This window comes from Melanaphis sacchari, unplaced genomic scaffold (genome assembly GCF_002803265.2).
Source record: "Melanaphis sacchari strain LSU unplaced genomic scaffold, SCAv2.0 Contig85_pilon_pilon, whole genome shotgun sequence".
Taxonomy (NCBI): domain Eukaryota; kingdom Metazoa; phylum Arthropoda; class Insecta; order Hemiptera; family Aphididae; genus Melanaphis; species Melanaphis sacchari.
In genome coordinates, this window is record NW_020271605.1 from 1103729 (window position 1) to 1123125 (window position 19397).

At 34.4% G+C, this 19397-nt stretch overlaps 1 protein-coding gene across 4 annotated transcripts in view; it reads left to right on the top strand.

The window, feature by feature from the left end:
- Positions 1-19397, top strand: part of LOC112602274 (disco-interacting protein 2) — a 144965-nt gene that overhangs the window by 47632 nt on the left and 77936 nt on the right. Inside the window, exon 1 of one of the 4 annotated variants that reach the window (XM_025350258.1) lies at positions 14671-16749. The exons of 1 other annotated variant lie outside the window; for it this stretch is intronic. In XM_025350258.1, the coding sequence (XP_025206043.1) occupies positions 15039-16749 (1711 nt within the window). In that variant the 5' untranslated portion in view covers positions 14671-15038. Of the gene's footprint in view, positions 1-14670; positions 16750-19397 lie in introns of those variants that run through there. 2 more of the 4 variants (XM_025350259.1, XM_025350257.1) reach the window with 2 other exon arrangements.

Genomic DNA, 19397 nt, shown 5'->3' on the forward strand with positions numbered 1-19397 from the left:
CGTAAGTATAGGCACATATTATATACTATGCGGTTGTCTCGAACAGTGGTTTTATTTTTTAATAATATTATTTGCGAAGACGCCCTAAACCAGACGAATATTGTGCAACCATTAGCAACCTTCTATATTATATTTAGATATTCTATTTATGTATAATGTATAAATACATGCGACTCGGTCATTATGCGAGGGTCAATAATACAGGCAGTGGCTTTCTCAAATATAATGAAAATCAACACTGCACATACTTGGGATGAACATTTGTTTTAAAAAAATAATGATTACGATAAGGTATACGTCAAACGAGAGCTTTTCGCACTGAAGAGTGTGTTCACCATTGTCGATGATTATTTTTGTTAACTGACTCTTTGAAACGAGGAATGTATAATATTATTTCACTTGTAGAAAATTTAGCTTATTTCCTCAGTAGTAGTCACAATAGTTACCACATTGCTCTTTTTCATTTTTTCATATGATTCGAAACTGTGACGATTCGACGACGGTCTTCAGTTTGTACTGTAGACAAGCCATCGCCCGCACCGTGGGCAATATATTCGAACTGTTGAACCGCTTGAATCAATATATTCTCGACTGTATTATATAGTTTGCTTATTTGCCAGCCGGCCGTTGCAGTTGCAATTTTTTGTAAATTTATTTTTCATTTTTGACGAGTTTCCGCCCGAGTCCATCCCGGCACATAATACACCAAACAATGTGAACTCGTGGTACACCGAACAAGGACGAAGCGCACTTCACACTCTCTCTGAGTGCCTATATACATACAGTCAAAATATACTTGTATGTATGTAAAATATATCATATGGATGTTCGCCAGCACTGACGAGGCTGGGATTTTACAAGATGCGAAATTGATTATACCGGCGGCGTTGTGCAGCTATATATATTTGCGTGACAACCGAACCAGCCGTGTTCAGGCCGCGCTGTCGCAACGGATTGATGTACAAATCATCAGTGTTTTGGATGTGACAAATCGCTGTGATCAAAAAGTAGGCATAAAATAAAAATAATAAGAAGAAGAAGAAGTAGAAAAAGGAAAATCCTACTGCACCGCGGCGCGACGGAACACGAAGGAACACGCATAATATTGATCTCAGCGTGCGTATGACCTTAGAATAATATGCAGCGGCGTATATTATAAACACGCCTCTCGGGGAAACCGGTAGCTATCGTCTGTTGATTTTTAAATAATGTTTCGATTACTTTGTACCGTCATATAATATGTATTAGTTTGTATACGAAATGTACAAATGACGCGTGCAATACATGTACGAAGTAGGTATATAACTATGTAAGAATAAATTGAATGTCCGTGATTGATACATGTGCGACGTAATAATTTACGCATCACATACCATTAAATATTGCAAGCGTATTTTATTTTATTTTTATTTAGTATGCAATACGCACCCGTCATTGCAGTGTTGTGATGATTGGCAATGCCGCAACTAACTTTTGGAAGTTGATTTTTTTTATTTGAAAAGTAACATTTAAACCGTGATGACAGTAACTATTTGAAGACTTTAATACGTGATAGGTACATGTAGTTAAAATTTTATTATTAATAAAGTTATGAAATGTCATATTTAATAATAATTATAAGTGACAATTCTTAAATTGTTTTTATTTTTGATTGTCAAATAAACTCTTTTAAAGAAGTTACTTTTTTATTCTGGTGTGTGCGTGTTTTCTTTATGAATAAAAAATGTAAAATTACTTAGTTTTTTTTTTGGCATTATGTTTCCATTTAAAAATAAAAAATTGGCCAAGGAACGCAATATGCATTATGCATATCTTGTGTTCGGTGTGATTGAGTTGATTCCCAATATTTCTTTATTATTACTGTATTAACGGATTTACTTACTGTATTAATTACAGTATTAATTTTAATTACTGTATTTAATTCCTGAGTTCAATTTGGGCAAGTTTAATTTGTCTTGTATATTTTCTTACATATATTTTGTACTAGTTGACCCGGAAAGTGTGTTTTGTTTGCCTGTAATTAATTTTTATCCTAGCTGCGGCTATGGCATCGTAACTAAAACAAAAACCGGTGGGAGCACTAAACAAACATAATATCTAAGTGAATGTGGCTTATGTGTGGTTTCTGAGATAATTGAGTACTCGCAAAAGCGTAATCGCTTTTAAACATTTAGAATATTTAGATAGATATTATTGGTCAATGCTCGGATAAAAAGGAATAATTGTCGACAATTACAACTTTGTAGAAATTGAAAACATTTTTTTCATTATTTTTGTAGGTATTGATTATATAATATAGATTATTCATTATTTTTAGTTATGTATACCATTACCTAGTATATCATCAATAATTTGTTAAGATTGACTTGTTCCCTTATTTGTTTACCTGCGCTCAGTTCAAAATTCGACTGTTAAAAAAAAACGCTTGTTAAGCGTTAAAAAATATCTTCCTCTTCGCGGTTTGGCTAGGTTGCCTAATAAAACATATTCAGATAACGTGATGACGGCTACTTGTCTATCTGTAGTGATCATATTGATAATTCGTCACGCGGTCGGCCACCGTAATAGTATTTCGATCACGGAAGCGTCTAGCTTACATATTTACTAAGACGTGGTAATAATAAAAAATAATATATTATAGGCACGATCTGTTCCTTTATAGTTAATATTATGATATAATATTATAATAATAATGTATTAGGTATACATTTGTTTGGGCGGACGGCGTGCTGTGCAGCGTAATACTATTATCTCTGCGTAATCGAATTTCGTCGTCGGCCATCTGACGTGTCAATGCTGGCGTTATGATTTGCTTTCATAGCGAGTTCAATCACTTAATTACCACCTCGAAGCAGTATTCATTTGAAAGGGGATGTTTGTATATTGTTGGTGGCGTTGCGTCCTTCAAAAGTTTTATAGTATAATGGGACAGTTCTACCATGGATATTATATAAATACCCTTTATACAAATTTACTGTGCAACTATATAATATAATACGCAGCAGCGAATTAATAGTTTTATTTATCTTGATACTTACTGCTATGGTTTCAAGACAGTGTTAATATTTCTGCTAGCTTAAATTTATGCAATTAATGTGTTGAACTTTTGATAATTAAGTTATAAGCACTAAGTTTCAGTAGCAACCGATGCGTTATTTTTCTACTTTCAGTTTTTGAAACGCTTTTGATATTGTGATAATGTTCTTCCGCTGTTGGAAAAATATCCAACTCATCATTAAATGTAATAAAATGCAATGCGTCAAAGTGATTTTTATTCGTTCGACACGCGATTCCGATAAATCTGGTCCGCGTGCTGCGTAGTGTGTAAAGCGTACAAGAAATAATAATATATTATTATGCACGTGTAAAAATACAAACATATTATATAGATACTTCAATTAAATCTTGTTGTAACGATGTAGATTTCGTCTATATGCTCCCAAAAACCTGATGCGAAGAACGAGGATAAAATATTATATAACATCGTCATTCATCACGTATATTCACGTATATTTATTTATTAGAGGTGGCTAAACAGTCGTTTACGAATGATATAAAAATCAATCCCATGTATTATTTACTTAAACGTTTATACATTTGTTTAAATTGCTTTGTTTCATGAAATCGTACTATACTATTTGTAATTCTAATTTTTATCATGCCAGTTTTGTAGATACCTACATACTTACTATATATAATGTATACAGAAACAAATATATTAATACTCTTTTATCAAATTTAATTTTCATTTATAGTATGTATTCTGATTGGTTGTGTACATAATTATTTTATATTGTGTGTGATAATAAAAATCTAATTTTTTTTTAAATTTTATTTCAATGTACCTATACGTTCTATAAATTTTGTTCATATAATATGATTATATTGATTATAGAATATAACCGCGTTATTTAAAATGAGCTATATAGTGTAGCAAACTCTGGTGTGTATAGCACATGGGCATGACGATACCCTTTGATCAGATTCTTTTTGCCATCAATGGAATTAAACAAACAATAAACCACGTTTCGTATGTACTCCTCCGCGTATATAGTTGTAAACTAAATTAAACTATACTATATATACATGCCGTACATATTATTACATTGTTTGCGTCTTGTAATTTTGATGATGATAATAAAATCGATTGAGTTATTACTAGTGTTTCGCGGGGGCGTACACACGAACACGCTGACATATGGTAATGTGTTTGAAATTTGTTGTCGCGTGCGATGTGTGCTCGCGTGTTAATAGAAAAAACACCTCCACCGTTTATGCGAATAAAATGTGTACTACGTGGTGCTGTAGTTATAGCGTTTCATCATTTTCTGCAAGAGCTTAAATCTTAATATAGGGTAATTCAACAAGAACGCCGGCCCCCAATTTTTTCTTATTGAGTACTTGATAAGTATTCTGTAGCGATACAAACTTATTTCTGATGCGAATCCCAATTTTTATTTTGTAAATCGTATAACATATATGTACATATTTTTTTAATTTTGATGCTTCAAATAAAAATTTGAATGGTGATTTCCGAGTTATGTAAATATTTATAATAAAAATATAATGATTAAAAATGGTTTGAAAAAATATAAATTAAATGTAATATAGGATTTAGTATTCTGTATGTATTGACTATATTAGGACTATTTTTACTGATCAAAAATGTTTATAGATTAATACCTATATTAGTTCTTGCAATTTTTAAATCACCTGGTTGCCCGGTCGCCGAATCTCTTGTTCAACCTATTTTGTAAAAATAAACAATGTACCTACCTACTCGATTGTTATCGCTCGGGATATAGACACGGACAATTATCCTTTATTACACTTCAAGTTCAATAACTTGTAAACTCTTCGTTTGAATTTTTATTTAGATACATTAAATTTAAAAATATATGTATGCCCAACAACTAATTTGAAATAAAAAAAAAGAGAAGTTTGTATCACCACAGGAGTATCCTTAGACCTTAAGTATCAGGTACACAAAAATCTCAAGTATTTGAAAATATGGTCTTCAAATGTATTTAATGATTCCAAAATCAGATTTTAATTAACCTCATTTTTAAAGAATTATATTGGCGTCTTTAGTGAACCACCACGTGTAGAAGAAACGCTTGTCTATAGTAAAGGGGATCGTGGATTTGAAACGAATTTGCGATATCCGTCGACACTCTTCATCTATTCAATAAAGGAACCCAGTAAATACGACAAACGCGTTAATTCACTTTTATATACTTCAGGTACTTGATTATATTATTATGATGACAAAAACGATGTGAATTAAGGGGGTGAAATTTGGAAAGAATTGTACATAAATGCAATATATATTAAAAAAAAAAAAAAAACTTATAAAACAAAATTAATTCTTAAAATCCGATTGAAAAATTAAAATACGAAACGATTTAATTACATTCAAAAATGAAATGTATATACCTACGATTAAAATAAACTAAAACTCGTATTTACTGAAATTGATTACATTTCATCTTATATATCTATACCTTATTTATATGCATGTATAACTTCCACCGATGCGGCATAACACCGGAAATCGTTTTTTAAAAACGTAAACGAATTAGTCACGGTGTAGTTGTTTATATTTTTTAATACGCAGTGTACGATTGACTATTTGATCATCAGTGCTTTTTTTATGTTTTAAATGTTATTTTTGATCTTTTAATGTTAAGTAAGCGTGGAATGATGTTTTAATTTTAATATTTTGAATGTAGGAACTGTATAACAGTATACAAGTTTGAAAATTGCATTGATGATAACAATTTTAAATGAAAAAAAAAACGTAATTTAAATAGTGATATTATTATAGTGATAATTATTAACTATTTAATTGTATTAAGAGAAGACGGAAATCTATTCGACGAGTATGTTTTTTTTGACCCTGATTTCGTGCAAAGGGAATCTCAATATACGATCATATTATATAACCATAAATATATGATTTATAATGTGGTCATTATAATATTATATTGATGATGTCGACTGATAATATAGTCATGACTTTGAAAGAATATCTTGGGCGAATCAATGACAGAAACAAATCTATACAATTATAGGTTCCTTTGAAGTACAAATGTCTAAAGATAAATTTTACTAGCGTTTAGAAATGTTAACTGTGATGACATAATATTATGTTTATCTGGATTTTTTACAATATTAAACGTGTAGATTATAATATCGAATCAACCATGTATTATAAATTAAATTTGGCATTTATGTAGAAAACATCGTTTTAAACTTCCAAGTTTCAAGGCTCTTTATAATTAAAGGCAGAGTCGCAGAGGTAGGATACGCAAATGACTCCCACGTCCTCCCACGCCTGCAATTCCTTTGTGTACGCCCCCGAAATCATTTCGGTAATCACTGGCGTTTATCTGCAGGTTAGGTATCGACCTCGATGGATGTTTATGCGAATTCGTATCACTCATATCATACTGAGATTATATTATATCATAATAATATTACTCCGCTGTGGTGATGGATCGGTAATAGGTACCCGTGTCATAATCCAACGTAAATGGCGGAACTCCGAAAATCTAGTGGGACGTTGCAAATTATTCACAGTAAACATGATACAATATAATATACACAATATATTACACTGTTATTCGTAAGCCTCCAAAAATGCGTTTTAGGTAAAACAAAAAAATAGGAATACTCGGATGGTTGAGGGGTGGCATACGTATTAATTATATTAATATTATTGTCATTATCACAAATTTTCCTCGGATTAGTCGTCTCCTCGCTGCAAAGGTCGGTTCATGTTTATAGTGTACAGATATAAGTTATATTACATGATTATCATTAAATTGTAGGCGACAAATAAAGCGGGCTGTCAATATTATGATATAATTGTTATTACCGTAAAAATGGTGGTGGGCGCAAAGTGCGCACCAAAGCCGTCGACGGTCGTTATATTTATTTTACGGTCGCGTTGTGTAATCGTTGGTTTTATTTTTTATTATTGCCGGCGTGTGCGAGACGCGATTCATGTTTACCCGGTTGAAATAATCACCTCACGTCATCCTGCGCGTGGGATACAGTTGCTTTTATATACGGCCGATCTGATTTTTATTGTTATTAATAATTTCAACGTCTGACAGGGTATAATATATATATATATATACCATAATACAGGCATGTGTATAAGGTGTAAAGGCGGCGATCGCGTCGCGTAACAACAGGCGGAGACGATTGCTTTATTTAACTTAAAACATATATATATATATATACCTACGAGACCCGACAGTCATCGAACTTATAAGTAAGCCCGCGTCTATAAAAGCTGACGCGTAGGTATAATAAATGATATACATAAGTGGTCGTGTTCGAAAAACCAACCCAAAATCTTTTGACTGATGCTGTCTTTTCTCTAGGGAGAGGATGACTTACATTTTTGCGCCATTACAAAACTACGTAAAAAAAAAATAAATAAATAAATAAATAAAAGTTCCACAATATCTATGTTGCATATAATTAATTTTTTGTGGCTTCTGAGTGTTGGTAAAACAGATCAGTACCGACCGAGTGCAGTTTTTTGGGTATTTATTCCTTAAAGTTATTTATTCTGTTATTTTGATCGTGCGAAACGTTGATTGAATGGATTTATAATAGTTACGAGACTCGTCGATTATCGTGTGCTACATATGTGTGGCCTGGGGTGGATACTGGATGGTTCAAAAAACCCACAGTATTGTTTGTCGCGCGGGACGACCCGAATTCTAATGAAAGAAGGCACGCTTTTTAATAATGGGGTGGGACAACATAGTGTTGATCTGTGTTTTTTTTCATCTTCTCTCTCTCTCTCTCGTTTTCTTTCTTCTTTCTATTTCGTATATATATATTATATATACACTATATGTTGATTAAAGATGCAAGTGTACACGTATATATAATAATAATATGTTCACATATGTGTATGTACACGTTCCTTGACCTCTGGAGACACCATTGTCGTCTGGGACGGCGGTTAATCTGGATGGAATCTCTGTGTTACGAACAACAAGCTCGGTAGGGGTGCCCAACAGACATGCGAACGGCCTCTGTGTATTCATAGATATTTTAGTAATATTAAAAAGAAAAAAAAATTATTATTAGGTGTAGTGTTTCGTTTGACTTGAACATGATCAGAGTGACATAATATGTATTTATATATATTTACCGATTTTTATTTAGAAATCATTTTGATCGAGCATTATAAATTATAAAATATATACTGTAACATACATTACGAATCTAGTGAGTGTACATGTAAAATATACACATCGATGAGTGTGTCATAAACCACTATGATAAACATGTATATATTTAATACTGATTATATATTTAGTTTACGGATTTTGATTTAATACTATAATCGTTTGTTTTGACGATATTTGAAATTATAATATGTCTATTATTATCATATTACATTTTATGTTTCAATGAATGCTTAATTAATCCAATTACTGTTTTTTCAATGTAACGCGTATTACACAAACGTTTACTATACCCAATCACTAAAGTAAAAAGTTGACTTTATATGTACCAATATACTTGTAATGTAAATGTTGAATATAAACGTTCAGTTTTCTTATAGGTAAATACAAAATAATTTTCATTTCTCTAATTATTATATATCTCACTAATTATAATGATGTAACATTAACCTTATCTTAATTAATATTATAACCTAAACTTTAGTTGTTCGAACATATTATAGTCAGTTAAAGTCGTGGTCTTTAACCGAATGCTTGTACTTATTCGTTGTGAGGTAATTACAGTACTAACGTAATTATAATTTTACTGCTAAAATCGATGTTTTTGATATGAATTTTTATTGTTTATCAAAAATTTATCGCAAAGTCTTAAGTGATTTGGAAATTCAGCTAGTCGATTTTTATTTAATATTTCTCTTCAATTTCACGTCTTGGAAGTCATTCATTGTTCTATTAAAGGATATCAATTTTTTATCAAATTGGACATAATATTACTTTGCATTGAAACGTTTCATTTTATACATATTACTAATTATGAATCATAAGTTATGATGTTAAGTGGTATATAGCAAGTGTATGATATAATTTAGTGGGTCACGCATCACTTTACGTATGTAGTAGACTTAGCCCCAAAGGATACTCTATATAGGTATATTATTATTTAACTATAATTACGATTTCTGATATTTTTAAATGTAGAAGAAATCTTTGTTTATAGTTTATCACATTTTCTGCAAAAGTTTATTACCAACTGTTAATATTGTAACTAAAATGGAAAATAATTTCAAATTTCAACTTTTCTAAACAATTTATACTAAACGTCTTACGTCGTATAACTTTTCTTATCATATTATCGCTTTGTGGTATTGGTATCAATAAAATTAAATTTATTACTCATAAACGTATATTCTCTTATTACTTGCTTGTTGTTAAGTTTGTATAATAAAGTTTATAAATTGGTTTTATTTGATCTAATTTCAAAGTTTAAAACTTTAAATGAGTTGAAAATTATTCAAACATTTTCTATATTTTTATTTACACATATATTTATGAAACTTTTATTTTTTAACTTTAATTATAAGTAATTGTACTATTAAAATAAGTATCATCCAACCTAGTATAAATAAATATGAATGTGTTTTATTTTATTTTAGTGGCTATTAATTATTTGCTTAATTTTAGTGTAATATAGTTAGTGCAGTATTTTTTTGAAAATATTTGCTTATAAAAATGTACACATAATAATAAATTATACAGAATTTTAAATATTCATAGAATTGGCCTCGTTACTCTGTATAGTATAAATGAATAATATATGTATAAATAACTGAGCGTATTCTACTAACATAATTATGATTAATGAATAGATTTAAATAATATACATAGTAAGTATAAACTGCTGATATTTCAATAACATTTTTTTTTTTTAGTATTTCATATTTTTTTGTAAATATTCAAAATGGAAATCTGCTATACATTTTTTTTTTTTTTGCAAGCTTTTAATATTGTTTTTTACCTTATTATTATTTCTTTAGAATTTTCAAGTGTTTCTGGTATTTTTTATTATTGTTAAATTGTTTTTTATGTATAGTACCTTATAAAGTTATTATAAGTAATAATCTACTATATTATATTAAATTTTATACATGGATAAAATGTATAATTATATGTTGGGTAATTTTCTTTAAAAACCAAAAAATTGAAAAACTATTCAACATATTCAAAAATGTATTAATAGTACTTAATGCGTGTTAAAAATATTGTACATGTGTACATGAAATGTTTATCAAACATTCTTTAAACTTTAAAAAATTTTTTTGATTAAGACTAACACTTAAAGATAATGATTGAAGTTTAAAACCATGTACGTTATATCGTTATGTCTTATGTATATAATCTATTATATAATATAGGATGAAAATATTATAGAATATAATATATGACGGTATAAATATGTACCAGCTATTATTAGTTTAATCTGGGTAACTTATATTATAGTGTCTTATGTATAATTTACATAAAATATGTATATAATCTAAGAGTATTTCACGATTCATCGCAGGAAAGTGTTTCAGTTTTTTTCTTCTCTAAGTAAAATTTATAAAGACGATGATTTTCTTAATCTATGGAGATATTCCGGAACACGTGGATGATGCGTATAACTTGAAAGGAACTTAATTTAAACGGACAGTTTAAGCCTCACTGCAACAGCGTATATGTATATAAAGTATAAACCGCCGCGGTATGCCCTGTACCTAAATAATAATATTATAATAATGAGTAATAATATTATGTATACCATTATACATATCATTATATACCATATAATAATTACGTGTTATCATAGTATATTATGTATATTATTCATACATTGTATGAACATAAATCGATTAAATAACGGTTGTGTATTGCAGGTATTAGTAAAGGCGAACTAAAAAAAAAAAATATCTATTAACACAATAAACATTAAATAATATATTATATACGTTTCCTCGGATTAGGGTTCGAAGTACAATATACAAGTATATATAGATTTATTAATCGCGCAGGTATTCACAGCACCATCAGCAATATAGCGTGTTTAAAATCCAAAATATATTGCTCCATGTTTATGGGGTTCATTATCGTGTTTCAGTTATGCCTAGTGGACTTCGGGTATTTACTGGGTAACAGACTATATTCTGTAACGTTATAATACACAGGACTCGGAGATAAATAATATATCATAATATCATGTGTACACGGATACTCTGCGTTATTTTCCGGCCTATCTTCAATCTAGCGAATGTAAATGCCAGAAAACCAACCTTTATGTACTGCAAATATTTTTTGTATTAGCACCGCGTACTAGATAAGTTGGCTAGAGCATTCGTCGTACCTACCTTTATATATATTTATATATACACATTACACACATGCTTGCACCAGTATTATTAATTAATAATTATTATTATAGTTACAACTGCAGCATTGGTTTACGTTTAATGAACAGTGCACAATCGAGTAATAGTTCTCATATAAGTTTTACAAAATTTCTTTTGCTAATTAGTGATTATTATTATTCTCGTGTTCTCATCTGTATAATAATATGCTATATAACTCTACGGCACTTGTAACAATAATAATAAGCATTGCAAATACAGATCAGCTCCAACTGATTGTATTCAACGAGAATGACTGGTTTTTATTTTTTATTTTATTTTCTCATCGAGTAAATCCCGCGATCCTAATCGGAACATATGCGATATAAGTTAATAAGAATGATTATTGGGCGTTGTAATATTAAATATACTCATTCGTTATAAGATTCTGGTTTCGAAGATTATCGACAATAAACCAAACGGGACGACGACGTTGCTAGGTGTTATCTCGCGCGTTGTTTTGGCTCTCGCGTGACGCGACCTATGCATGCAATATATGGACAAAAATAGAACTACATAAATTCACAAACACACAAACACACACACACACACACACACACACACACACACATAGATGGACAATATTAACCCAAAGAAACTCATAGAGAACAACGTGTATTCTTCATAGAAATATCGAATTATTTTAATATTTTTATATTTTGATGCACCGAATTTGTGTTTTGTGTTGACTCGCATTGTTATTACTATGATACATCAAAGGAGCAATAGGTAACGCGTTATTGAAATTATATTGCTATCGAATCAATAAAAACTGTATGGTAAATTATTGTTAAATCGGAAAGATGTTATGGGAAGTGTTTCGTTTTTGTCGAAAACATTTAAGGTCTAAGACTACTTCTCCAGACCCCGTTCGCCCATTGCCCACAAGACAGTCGTTTAAAACGTTTATTATGATCTATCAACGTGAACGTGTTTTGTAGTTAATATATTTCTTGTTGTATACTAAGTACCTATCACTTGTGAGAGACAGAGAGAAAGTCAAAGATACACGTGCTGTGATTAAATTCAATTAACTTTTAAATTAACGTTTACACATCTTATTTATAATTAATTATAATATATTTCACTGTTCATGTGTATAAGATATTTTTAATTGTACAGTAAATTATACATTCATTATACGAGAGTTATTATTATTCTTGTGCAGCATAAATTGAAATGAATTTAAAATAAGTTCAATAAATATATTCTTTATTTTATTGTTTTATTTTTTTTTATATTCAATATTTAAATCAAACCTGTATAGTTTATAGTGTATATCTATGAAATAAAAATAATAAACGTAACGATTTATTTTCAAAATCGCGTTTTATTAAAGTAGAGCTTAATTTTTATTAGTATGATACTAATAAATTTAATTTTGTATTTTAGTATCAATTTTCATGTTTTACTATACATACATAAGTTACTAATTTACGGTTTACATTTATATAGAATATAAGTTTAATTTATGTAATTATGTATTATGGTTATAACAGCATTTTTACTAAAATTTTAAATACTTTACTGATTTTCAAATAAACTGAAAAATCTAATTTAAATTTAATTCATAAACGTCTGGACGTCAGGTTGTTAATTATATTTTATCTGATTGCATATAATTTGATACATTTTACTATACATGATTTTTATATGATATAAGATATTATATGTATGTTTATATTTATTTATCGGAGATGATATAATTTCTGTATATTTTAAACTTATATAAATCTAAAGCTATAATGAACTAAGTTATTTTTTACGAGAAAAAATTATGGCATATCGGATTTTAGTTTGCAGTTATTTAAAAAATGCATATAATATTTATTATGCAACACTCAAAAACTGTGACATAAACTGTAAGCTGTTTTCAAATTGCTTTGAATAATATTTGTGGACCAGTTTTCTAGTTATAAATAAAAACGAACGCCTGTGGTGAATCAGACATGATCTTCGGTAATACTTCTACGTAATATATCTATCGACCTTCTAGTCGTTGAATCATATATTTTCTGGTCATCAATTTAGTTTTTTATTTCCTGTAAAAAGTTCACTTGAAAAATGTTCTAGAATACAGTTTTATGTAAATGAAACGAATTATATTTGTTTTATAAAAACGTAATTCAATTTGTCTTAAATACTGTATTATAAGTTAGTATTAAAATTGTAATTTATTAATATTTTACCGAACAATCGATACTATTTCATGGCTACGCGTGAAAACTGTCGAGTTTCTAGTTAGTGAAAGAAAATTAGAATATTATGTAACGTCGTTTCGATTTCCTACGGGTTTACAATAAATTCGCGTAGCACTAAAAAAAATAGAAAAGAAACGGGTGTGGAAAAGGAGGAGGGATCAGTTATCCGTTAGGCTTGAACAGGGGTGGAGTGGGAAAAAATTCAAGCCCGGAAAATAAATTTCCTCCAGGCCATTCAATATTTTCATCTCTTGAACGAAATGAATTTTTTTTTTCTATCTATATTCTTCAGGCCGACCGGCTATTTAGCTTCCAAGCCACCGGGATTTTTCCCGGTATCCCGGTGAGGCCCACTCCGCCCCAGGACTCGGAACAATAAATAATTCGATAACACGAAATTTCGCGCAGAGTAAGTACGTCACGTCATTAATATCGCTACGGGGAAAAAAAAAATGGATTTTGGGAACAGGAAGCCGGCGAACGTACAGACGCGTCCAAAAATATGTTTAATATCCGTCCGTAATGATATTATATTATTATTATATCATTACACGAATTACCGCTGGCAGCGGCGCAACAAGTGCACATAACAATATAATAATACCGATAGCGTGTGTATTGAAAACGCAAGTGACCGGACCGAAGCTCGTTATATACCAGTAGTGGTTAGTAGTGGAAATAGTGGTGTTGGTGGTGGTGTCCGTCGGCCGTACCAGAGAGCAGCATCGCAGTGCCCGGGCGGGATGCCAGTGACCCGAGTGCTTTGATCTCTCTGTGCTGCTCTGTACGCACACGCACTCGCACACCACAGTCGGCGTTTGCGGCTGCGTCCTTGTACGAGTACCTTGGGGGCAACTTGTCCGCTTCGTGCTCGCGTTGTGTGCGCGTTTGTGCGTTTGTGCCCGCGCGTGTGTGTGTGCTGCACCGCAACCGGTTCCCCCCCACACAAACGCACGCGGACTGGTCGGTCGCGAGAGAGCGCGGCGGTTTGGCCGAGCGGTGGTGGCTGCCGCGACGGCGACCGTACCCGAAACCGGTTGACGGCGGCGGTTTACGGCCGCGTAATATAATAATACTATTAACTACACGCGCAGTCGTCGTCCGTCACCCGATCGATCTCGCGTTTTGCAGTTCGCGTGTCGCGAGTGTTGTTTCCCTTGTGTTTTTTGTGTGTGTGCGCGTGTGTGCATGTGCGTATTGCTTTTTATTTTCTCGTAGAGCTTTCATTTGAAAAGCCGCATAGTATACACCTTTGTCGCCGGACTAGTGCGCGAGTGTGTTGATGACCGCGAGTTGTTCGGCGCGATAGTGTCGCGATTAGTGCGCGCGTCCGATAACAGCACCGCGTAATCGACGATGACGACGGATGCGCACCCACCGCGGCCGCTGCAGTTGACAGAGTCGCAGGCAAAAACGCCCGCATGAAACCTATCACGTTCGAGAACCTCCGGCGGCTGATCGGCGGTCGTCGGAAGAACAAGGACCGTAACGAGTCTCCGTTCAAGCGGAGCGACTCGTTCAAACGGATATCGATCCGCAGGAATTACTTGGACAGTCGAGGCGGTGGTCAGAAGGGCAGGAATCCCACCAAAAAGCCTCTGCCGATAGACGACATCGTCGGCGGCGGCGATGTGTCGTTACAACCATATAAGAACCAGCAGCAGCATTCCTCCGCACTTACCTCGACCAAGCCGGACGCTAGCCTCCCGGCTAGTACTCCTGTCGTTTGCCGTCTCCAGGCCAGTCCCCGGGCCGCTTGTCGTCGTCCGATAAGTCCTCTGCCCGCGCCGCCCTGCAGAGACGACGCACCGCCGCCTGTGGAGCGAAGACGGCAGGCGGTCGCGCCAGCACCGCCACCGCCACCACCGCCATCGCCACCACCCACCGCCGCTTCCACAACTGCCGCTGCTGCTGCCGACGCCGCGACCACTGACTCCTCGGTCGCCACCGTCGCCGCGCCGGTAATCGATTACGGCGAGTGGATTCGATGCATACGCGCGGAAGAAGACTTGAACAACTTGAAACGGTCGTGTTCGCCTCCCCCGCCTCCCACGCCGCCTGCGCGATACCGTTACCACGTTCACAAGGAGCTGGACGACAGTAGCCGCACCGACTCGGCCATCAGCCTCGGACGGATATGGATGGACGCGCCGATGCTGCCGCCAGCCGCGCCGCGGAGCCTGGAGCTGCCCGCCAGGCCGACAGCGGGTGCGGCGATGACGGCTGACGGCGACGGTCAGCCGCAGCGTCGGGCCCACCATTCGCTGGAGAGCGCGCTCAAGGACAAGCGGGACGATCGGCCGGTGCCGTGCAGGCGGTTTCACCGGTACCCCATGGCCGCGGACGGCGTCAACAAGACGGCGTCCCGGTCGTCGGTGGCGTCCACGTGTTCGGGCAAAGACTCGGGCTTTAGCCTGTCCGCCCCCGGGCTGTCCGATCCGCCACGGCCGTCCAAGCAGCAACTGTTTCGCAAGAAAGCGCCCAGGCGTCCCGCTGCGGCCGTCGCGGGTAAACCGACGGCGGCGGCGCAGCTATCGCCCACGCCACAAGACCAACTCTATCAGGTGGTAGTCGCCCGGTCGCCGTTCCGACAGCTCAAATTGGACCCCATGATGTTCGTCCCACCGGAAAAGAGGCGCCAGGCCCCGCACCATCACCACCACCCCAAGCCCCGTACAGTTGTCGAAATCCGAGACTATTGCGTGCCCAAAGACGCTCGTCTGCAGCAGCGACGCGACACCACCGCCGCGGATCGCTACCGCGGGGATACCGATGACGAAGACGATGACGAACAAGACAGACTGTACGAGTCGATATCGAAAGGCAGCCGGGGACGGTGGCAAGAGTCTACGGACGACGCGGACACCGAAGACGACGACCAGGAACAGCTTCAGCAGCTCTACCACCGAAGGCACCAGCAGCAGAACCACCACCACCACCATCACCACCACCATCACCAGAACCAAGACCAGAACCGGATTCCTGCTGCCCGAAACCCTGACCGAGTGAAACGGAAAAAGTCTGCCCGACGGAACATTAAATACGTGGTGAAGCCGGTCCGGCGGGCGCCATCCGCGGCCACCAGGAGACCTAGCGTCACAGCTAAGTCGAAATCCGCGGGAACGCCAACAAGTACGTCTTTTGTATGTTGTTTTTTCCATTTCCGCCCGTCGCTGTGGTGGTTTTCGGTCGTCCGACACCGTTTTTTGTCTTTAATTCGCGTTTTGTGCGTACCTATGATGCGTTAGTCGTTCGTCGAACTTAATCCGTCGTCACTCGCGTATTTTTGTTGTATCTATATGTGTGTGTAATGTACAGGTAGAAAGATCCTGGAGAATGCGCCGACGATGGTGTTATGATTTATGGTCATGTTTTGTTTTTCTATTACGATAGTATGTTTACTCTCACGTCGATTCGTGTCCGTTTTGCAATGATGCTCGTCAAAACGTAATTAACGACGCGCGTAGGTCGTATAACATACGTCGTTTCACGTTTGGATTTATCGATTGTACCTATGTATATATTGTATTTTTTACGCTTATTATATATCTGTTTAATATAGCTCGCCAACGTTTGTGGATGACGCGTTGTGCGCGAATTGTTCACAAATTGAATTGCTATTTTAAAATTGCACTCAAAACTTTTGCGATATTAGTTGAATTAAATTCGTTGGTGTCTCGACCGCGACGAGACTTTTACCACTTTTTTTAAATTCAAGCTAATGTATTTGTTAACCAGTTTATTTACCGTTAGTGCGATTGCAGATTGTAAATTTTCAACAAAAAATAAAAGTTTTAATTGACGGGCGTAAAACGTATATATTGTGATAAATACACTATTATACGGGAAGTAGCTGATAATGTATATTATATATCACATTTATATAGGTTAGTACTATGAGATAGTTGATTTCTGAAAAGACGATTCGGAAAAAAATTATAATAATACAATAATATTATTTTTTTACCGTTAAACCGAAATTTATGAGGTTTGTATATACAAGCATCGATATTTTTGTCAATTCATTCATTTCCATAGACATTGTCGAAATAACTCTATAAACTCGCTAAACTGGTTAAACATAACACGAAATTTCTTACGTTTTACCATATATTTAATTATATCGAACTTACCGTAATAACACTACGTTCACCATTAGACATAATATATACATGAAACACTTTCCGCATTCATTAATATTGTGTATATACGGTATCTGCGGGGTCAAATCGGAATGACAAACGCTTTCGTCGGTTTCCTGCAAAATGTATTTGATTTAAACCCGTTAAACTATGTATTATAATTCAGTTTAATGTATTTTGTTGTTTTCAACCTATAAAAATGCTTTACGGATTTCATATGATTTAATACCGCGGTTCGATTTAAGGCGTGGTGTCCTCGTTCAAGTTGTTCGATAAATTTTCAACGGTACATTTTATCGTTAACATTGCAACAAAATGCGAAAAGACTTTAGTGGTCGAGTTGAAACAATCATTTAGGTGTAAAAAAAAAAAAAACAACTCGTACCTATGTATTATACAAATATACATATCATACATATGTGCTATAAAAACCTAACGACGAATGATGATTCAAGTATGCCTTATAAGTATATTTTTCAACAATAATAATTACGATCCTATGTCGTTTAAAAAGATCATCTCCTCCGACCGTGTATAAATTACTGGTTGAAAGACCATAACAATAAAAAAAAAAAAAAAACGTTTGTCGAGAAACTATAATACTCTGTTGGTGATATGTAAATCTATGTAGGTAGAGTAAAGAAACCCCCCGTAGTCTGGGAACCTTGAAAAGGTTAGCGGCAATCAAATCCGATCGGGATCAAGTATCACTCTCCTACAAGCCCATATAATTTTTATTGTGTATATACAAATAATATCATTATTATTTATTATAATGCCACAGAGGTGGTTTACCGGTGAAGTGGAAAGGATGATACACAACGCACACGCACTCGTATACGCTGGTTAGCTGTGATAATTTATATAATATAAAATATTTAATCAATAATAATAATAATAATAATCGAAATCTGACTATTCCGTTCTTCGTCATTAACTTGCTGTGCCTTCGCCGTAATAATATAATATATTATTGAATTATACGAACCGTACAGCCCCCGCGGTAGCAATAATGGTACGCGCTCGGGTGAATATTTATTATTATATTATAATATATTATAATATAGAGTTTGTTACGCTACCATCAATCGGGCACGGGAGTCGTTTTGATTATGTCTCAACGACGTCTACGCTCCGGGGTGAAACTACTTACGCGCGTATATCTTATAACGATAAATTATATTATTACACATTATTATTATACATCGCGTTCACGACTTTGGATTTTATACATCGATAAAGCTGAGCGTTATGCAGACAAATCGTATTCCATTATTGTATATGTACACACGAAACTCGTATATTATACTATAACATAGTACGAGATAATAAAATGAAATGATGTATTATTGAATCGTCACAGCGTAATAAATTCTATAGGTTTTCTCGTTGAAGAAATAGCATTACGTTCCCGTCGTGAGATGCGATTTTCTATAACGACTAGCAATACTTAAATACATTTTTATGTAAGTGTGGTATTGATGCTGTTACTATATTATAATTTAATATGTAGCATATTTGGTGATTGCATTTGAGTTGTAACATTTAATAACTATTAAATTCGACAATATGTTATTAATTTAGTCAAAAATGTTAATATAGCGATAACAATATTATATAATATGATGTGTATTGTGT